This window comes from Equus quagga, chromosome 1, assembly GCF_021613505.1.
Source record: "Equus quagga isolate Etosha38 chromosome 1, UCLA_HA_Equagga_1.0, whole genome shotgun sequence".
In the NCBI taxonomy this organism is placed as follows: Eukaryota; Metazoa; Chordata; class Mammalia; order Perissodactyla; family Equidae; genus Equus; species Equus quagga.
The window spans coordinates 63,452,279-63,459,179 of record NC_060267.1 but is presented as its reverse complement, the minus strand read 5'-3'; the positions used below and the strand labels follow the sequence as shown (position 1 = coordinate 63,459,179).

The 6,901-nt window shown below is 57.2% G+C and overlaps 1 protein-coding gene across 1 annotated transcript in view; it reads left to right on the top strand.

Moving 5' to 3' along the window:
* The first annotated feature begins 340 nt into the window (after positions 1-340).
* GABBR2 (gamma-aminobutyric acid type B receptor subunit 2) overlaps positions 341-6,901 on the top strand; it is a 328,536-nt gene continuing 321,975 nt past the window's right edge. The window contains exon 1 of the mRNA XM_046672560.1: positions 341-1,198. Coding sequence (XP_046528516.1) covers positions 878-1,198 — 321 coding nt within the window. The 5' untranslated portion in view covers positions 341-877. The remainder of the gene's footprint in view (positions 1,199-6,901) is intronic.

Below are 6,901 nucleotides of genomic sequence, written 5' to 3'. Positions count from 1 at the left end.
GGCGGCGTCTTGAGCTGCCCCTTTCGACCCGGTCAGGGTCCCCCGGGCCCGGCGCAGTGCAGGAGAGCATAGGCTGCAGGTACCTCTAGGACGCCTCCGTGGCGCGCTCGCAGCCCAGACCTTCCCAGCCAGACCTCCGAGAAGCAGTCCCAAACCACCGTGCAGGTGCTACAGGAAGCGGTGGGCGAAGCGGCGGCGGCCACTGCGTGTGCCAGCACGCAGTCCTCTGTCCTCGGATCGCTGTCCCCAGGCGCTCAGGTCCCCGACGGTCGGCGGGCAGCGACAACCTGCGCGGCGGAGGGCCGGGGGCGCGTGTGTGCGTGTGCTGGGGAGGCGGCCCTCCCCGCGGCCGCCGCAGCGCCGGCGCCTCCCCCTCCCCCGGCGCGCACGGCCCGTCCCCGTCCCCGGAGGCGGCCCGAGCCGCCGCTGAGCAGCCTCGCCTTCGCCTCCCGCGTTTCCTGCCGCCCGCCCTCCCCCCGGCCAGGCTCCAGGGGCTGTCGCCGAGCAGCTCCGAGCGGGAGAGCGGCTCAGAGCGCGCACGGGGGCGGGCGGAGGCGGCCTGGTTCGAGGCGGCCGCGCCGGGGAGAGGCGCGCGCGGAGACGCCGGCCCCCCTCTCCGCGTTTGCTCGCTCGCTCCCCGCCTCCCGCACTCCGCTCGCTCCCACCCCTTCCCGGCGTGATTGATCCGTCACGGGCGCCGCCGCTGCCGCCGCCGCCGCGGCCGTTCTGAGCCGAGCAGGAGCCGGAGCCCGAGCCGGAGCCGGGGCCGGGGCCGGCGCCATTGCGCGGGCGCCGCGGGGAGAGCTTGGCGCGGGGCGGCGGGCCGGGCCAGGCCATGCGGGCCGAGTGAGCCGGCGCCCGCAGCCCGCGGCGCGGCATGGCTTCCCCGCGGAGCTCCGGGCAGCCCGGGCCGCCGCCGCCGCCGCCACCACCACCCGCGCGCCTGCTGCTGCTCCTGCTGCTGCCGCTGCTCCTGCCGCTGGCGCCCGGGGCCTGGGGCTGGGCGCGGGGCGCCCCCCGGCCGCCGCCCAGCAGCCCGCCGCTCTCCATCATGGGCCTCATGCCGCTCACCAAGGAGGTGGCCAAGGGCAGCATCGGGCGCGGCGTGCTCCCTGCCGTGGAACTGGCCATCGAGCAGATCCGCAACGAGTCGCTCCTGCGCCCCTACTTCCTAGACCTGCGGCTCTACGACACCGAGGTGAGCGTCCGGCTGCCCGCGCCGTCGGGGCTGTGGGGGGCGACGGGCGAGGGAGTGTTGGACAGAGGTAAGCCCTGATTGACCCGTCCGTGCCTGCCGAGGACACCGCGGGCTGGTGCTCGGTGCTCACCCCCGGGGTCCCGCCAGGCTTAGCTAGCATAGCTGGTGCCAGGATTTGCTGAGCATCTCCCACCTCTGGGATTGTATGTGTGTAGGTGTGGGATAGAAGACTAGGGTTTCATTTGATCAGAGGAGTGGAGACAGTGGGGACTGGAACCCCCAAAAGGCCTGCAGTGGTTGCCCCTGCCCAGGTCCCGCTGGTGGGGCTGTGGAGTGCTGAGTGGGAGGAACAGGCGCACTGACTGCAAACTGGGCCACCCGAGGCTACAGAGGCCACGGGCCTGTTCGCAGGCCCCCAGGAAAGCTCCGCCGCGCTTTGAGGTCCGGAGGGCTCTGGGACCCGAGGGGCCGGAGCGCGCAGCAGGGCTGGGCGCATGGTGCGCGCCAGCTGCTCGGAGCCGTACGGCGCGGGCAGGTGTGGGGCCGCCGGCTCTGCAGCGCTGCCGCCTGGATGTGCCCAGCGCTGCCTGTAGCCGGAGCAGCTTTGGGAGGAGACTCCCCCTCGGTTTAGTTGCTCAGAGAAGGACCTCAGCAGGTCTCGCCCCGGCCGCGCGGGGGTGTCCGGCCGCGCGGCTGCCGTGGGCCTTGCGGCTGCAGGCGCAATTTCTCCGGGCGCAGACTTGAAGCTCGGACTTGGAGCGCAGCCGCGGGGCTTGCCCTCCCGGCCTCCTTCTCTCAGGGGAGCCGAAGGGCCAAGAGCTTCCCATCTCAAGCCCCCTCCCCACACCCTCGGCTTGGGTTCGGGTTGAAGCCGCAGCGCGAGCCTCCTCCGCCAGCCCGGGGCTGGGGTGCGCCGAGGGGCCCTGGAGGAGCGAGCGCCGGCCGCGCGGGGTCGGGTTTGCGAGTTTTTCCGGACCGAGGGAGCCCCGACGCTCCGGCCGCAGCGTCTGCGACGCTGCCTGCAGGGGGCAGTGATTTCCTGTGCAGCACCCTCGGTTGGCGCCTCTTCCGAGGCGCTGGGCTTGACCCCGGCTTCCCGGGGCTCCCTGGGAGCTTCTGCTGGAGCCCAGGTGCAGACCCTCTCGGACAGGAGGGTCGCGCCGCCGCACTGATCCTGCAGCACGGCTTCCACTTCCGTCTCCGTCTGACCCTTTTTTCGTCCCCGGAGAGAGAGCAGAAATCTGGATTGCATCTGATTCCCCGCCTCCCCCCTTCCCTGATGAACGAGCCTCCTCTGCGCTGTAAATAAAAGGTGAAGGAACGGGTGGCATTGGTGGCAGTTCGCTCAGGCTGCTGCCAGCGAGAGGCTTCCTCTGCCCCGGGAGGATGCGAGCTGGTGGCTGTGCAGAGCTACCCCGGGTGTGGAACCGTTTCCGAATGACATTCTTATCGCCCTCATCTTTGCCCGAACGTTTCAAGTTCTTGGGGGCACTTGTCCAGCGCACAGGAATGGAGAGGGCAGGGCGGTGAGACATACCGCGACGTGGCTTCTCGCTCCGTCCCTCTGTTGCTTCCGCACATACATATATTCTTTCCGAAGGGACGCGGAGAGCCGGTCTTTTGGAGACCTAACCGTTTGTAGACAGGGCAGCCCCGCTTGCATCATCACCAGATATTGTCAGCTGCACAATGTTTTCATCACCCGTTTATTCCCTTCAGAAAGCTTCTCTGAAAAAGATTTCACATGGGCTTGTTTGTGGCCGCACAAGGATGGGTGCATGGCTTCAGGGTGCCGGCTGAAGCTTTTACGTTTTATTTTCCAAGTGTGTCTTGATGACTTTCTGAGCGAGAGGGCCGGAAGTCGAGAGGATGAGGCCGGCAGAAGGCCCTTCAGTGGTGGGGATGTGTGGGGAGGGTGGGAAGGAGGCCCGAGCTCGGCCTCTCCAAACAGGGAAGCATCCTGGCCTTTGGAGGGGCTCAGAGCGTGTGCTTTGGGCCGGGTTGGATCGGGTTGGACCAGTTATCTTCTCCCTGGGTGACCTTGATGGAGGTGTGGAATCTCTCTAAGCCTAGATTTCCACGTCTGAAAAAGTGGGACTATTATATGTCCCCTGCAGGCCGGTGATGTGAGCTTAAGGGAGTTAGGCCAGAGTGGAAAATGCCTTGAGCTGGCCGGCTCAGCCACCAGTGCCCGGTCTGGCATGCTGTAAGTGCTTAATAAATGTTTCCTGCCTCCCTCCTTCCTTTTCCTCTGGCATGGATTCACAAGACATTGTGACTTTGGAGGTGATAAAATGGTCACAAAAAAATATTAAGACTGCTCATTTGTTTTTCTTGCTTTTGAAGTCTCATGAAGAGTCAGTGAAGTTATCACCAGAAAAAAAGGAATTCTGGCTTACAATCCAATAAATGTGTTATCTCCTGCCATGAGATGTCGCGTTTGGGAGAAGGCCCAGGAGATATGATACTTGATTTTTTCAAGTGGCCTGTCTTTAGAGTGGAGGTGCGTTCTCTCTGAGCCGAGGTAAAAGCAAGATCAGTCTGGGTCACTGGAGCAAAATCCACCGTGACATGAGTGGGTCTGAGGCCCGGGCTGTCCTTGTGGGTTGTGTGGACTCCCTAACCACTTCTGGCTGTGTCACTTGTCTGCAGACTTGAAGACACAATGGACGTGGTGAATGGATTTGGGCTGACTTGCTGACGTTTGCTGTCAGTCAGTGGCCAGAAACTGTGACGAGCCAGTCAACACAGACTTGAAGGAGTGGAGATTTCACAAGGAATGGGTTAATCCGATCATTGGGACAGTCTGTCACAATAAGGGGTCTCCTGCATACATTTATCCAGACTGATCCTCTAGTGTAATTGGAATAGCGATAGATTGTTCAAAGGCCCACTGAGTGCCGTGTGTTTGTAAAAATGAAACATGCCAGCAGAGTACCTGCCAGCCAGGACCTCTTTTCTCTGGGGTACCTCAAATCACTTCAGCAAATACTTCTTTATGTATTTCAAGGAAGATTTGAGTATATAAAAATACAGGTACCATGACTGAAAATACAGAGAAAAGGAAGCATCAGAAACCATACAGAAGCGTGGAAGTTACTGTACCAAGAACCTGGGCTAAGGTGGTTCATGCATTTTTGAGTATTAAATTTTAGCTCTGAGCTTCCTGGCAGTCAAGGTAAAAGGGTAAAATTTGGATTACATTTTTTTTTTAAAGATTTTACTTTTTTCCTTTTTCTCCCCAAAGCCTCCCAGTACGTGGTTGTATTATATTCTTTGTTGTGGGTCCTTCTAGTTGTGGCATGTGGGACGCTGCCTCAGCGTGGTTTGATGAGCAGTGCCATGTCCGTGCCCAGGATTCAAACCAACGAAACACTGGGCCACCTGCAGCGGAGCGCGCGAACTTAACCGCTCGACCACAGGGCCAGCCCCTGGATTACATTTTTGATTAAACTTACAAGTTTGATTAGAAGAATCTGAGAGACAATGTCTTTTTTACTAAAAAGTTTTGCAGGGGATTCAGAAATGTTCTCCATGTGGTTGTTTTTCATTCCTTGGTAGCCACATTAATAAAATTAAATCATAACCAAGGAATGAGTTTAAAAATAACGTTGGTTTTTCTGATTTGATTAAAGTAACGTTCATTTTAGAAAAATTGGAAACTATGGAGAAGCATGAAAAAAATAATAATTGCCCATCATCCACCTACACCAAGATAATAATTAGCATTGTTCCCTTCCCATTGCTGGTGTTTACTCTTTTATGTATTTGAGACCTTACTTTATGTGCCCTTTTATATTTACATTTGTCCCGTTCCTTTAACGTTGTGTCATGGGTTTTTCCCCACGTCCTCAAATCCTGTCTGCAAAGATGAGTTTTAGCAGCTGTAACTCTATCCCATAGGTGCACCGGACATGCTAAATCTTTCCCCTCTTGTTGGATTTATGTATTTTCTCAGTTGTTACTATTTTAAGTTATCCTGTAATAAACTTAGGAAAAGTTCAGGGAGCCAGTGGACACATTCCGGGTGTGCACCTGTCAGGAAGTCCACCCTGATGAGGGATCCAGCTGAGAAAACCTGGGGCTCAGAGAGCACATCCTTCACTTGGGCGGCTTTGCCAAATATCTGTCCTCTCATTCACTGTGCCTTAGAAAGGACCCAGACGACGGCTGGATGGAGGCCGAGCTTTTCGAGGCGGTCTCAGTTCAGCTTAGCAGGCATTAATCGAGCGCCTGCTGCAGCTGCTGTGCTGCAGAAAGGAGGAAAAGCCAGCCCTGGGCTCAGGAGGGGCAGCTGGTGCGAGGGGGAGAACAGGGCAAGCACACGTTGGTCATTGTCAATGCAAGATAGAAAGTGCTTGCGGCGGCCACTTTAGTATATTCACAATCCTGTGATACACTAAAAAGCGTAGAATCGTACACTTTAAAAGAATGAATGTTATGGTCTGTGCATTATGTCTCAACACAGGGGTTCTTAGAACTAAAATGAGCTCTTTCAGGATGAGGTCTCATTTTCTTTGTGGTCATAGCCACACTGCCCAGCATGGTATCTGGCCTTTGGTAGGTGTATTGCTTAGAACTCTTGTTGCAAATGACAGAAACCCAACCTTTACTGGGTCACATGACTGAAAAATCCTGGAGATGGCTATCTTCAGGCATGGCTGAATCCAGGGACTCAAATGATGTCTTAAAAACTCTCTCTCTGTCTCTTGGCTCTCCTTTCCTCTGTGTTTGGCTTCACTCTGGCAGGTTCTCCCCAGGTGGCGGCACAGATGGCCCCTAACAGCTGCAAGTTTGCACACACCCTGTTTAGAAACTCCAGGAAGAAGAGTATTTCTTTCCCAACTGTTTCAGCAAAAATCTCAAGTTTAGCTTTCATTGGCTTGAATTGGGTTGTGTGTCCATCCCTGAACCAATCACACGACACCGATGGGCCTGGGACATCCGCCATCCTTTCGGGGAGGGAGGGTTTGGTGAGGTCAGCCCCGCCCAGCCACATGAACACAGAGTGAAGACGGGACTCCTTGAAGGACATCAGAGGTGCTTAAAGGGGTGTGGATGCCAACTGGGTCTGATCACACATGTCCACAAAGGCAGGCTTTCGGGAAATGCTAAACTCAAGAAAGAAACACTAGATGCCAGGGGCATTAAGAGAAAGAGAAGATCATATCTAGGTCAAGAGAGGCCTTCTGGAGGAGGGGACGTCAAGATGGGCCTGGAAGGGTGAATATAGTGTTGATAGAGAGAGGCAGGGGCTCCGGGAGATGGAGGTGGATCCCAGGAAGGGTCCCCAAGATCAAAGGATGGAGGCAACAAAGTCTGAGGTGTGTCTGGGGAGCACTGACTTGTTCTGGTTTTACCTGAGTACTGGATTTGTGGAGGAAAGGGTAACCTGGTGGTGGGTGTGGTAGGCCTCGAATGTCGTGTCACGAAGGTTAGACTTTATTCTGGAGTCGTGAGGAGCCGTGGCAGGTCTTTGAACATGGATGTGACATGATTGGGGCCCGTAGGAATGTAGAGGGTGGATGGTAGACAGATGAGCCTGGAGGCCGAGAAGCCAGGAAGCTATTGTAGTAAGTTGAAGGGAGAGATGCTGAGGCCTGGGTAGAGACGGAGGGGCAGTAGGGGGTGATGTGGAGGAAATGGGCTGCTCTGAGTCCTGACAGGGTGGGAGGAGCAACGGAGGGGAGCATGGGGGGCGGG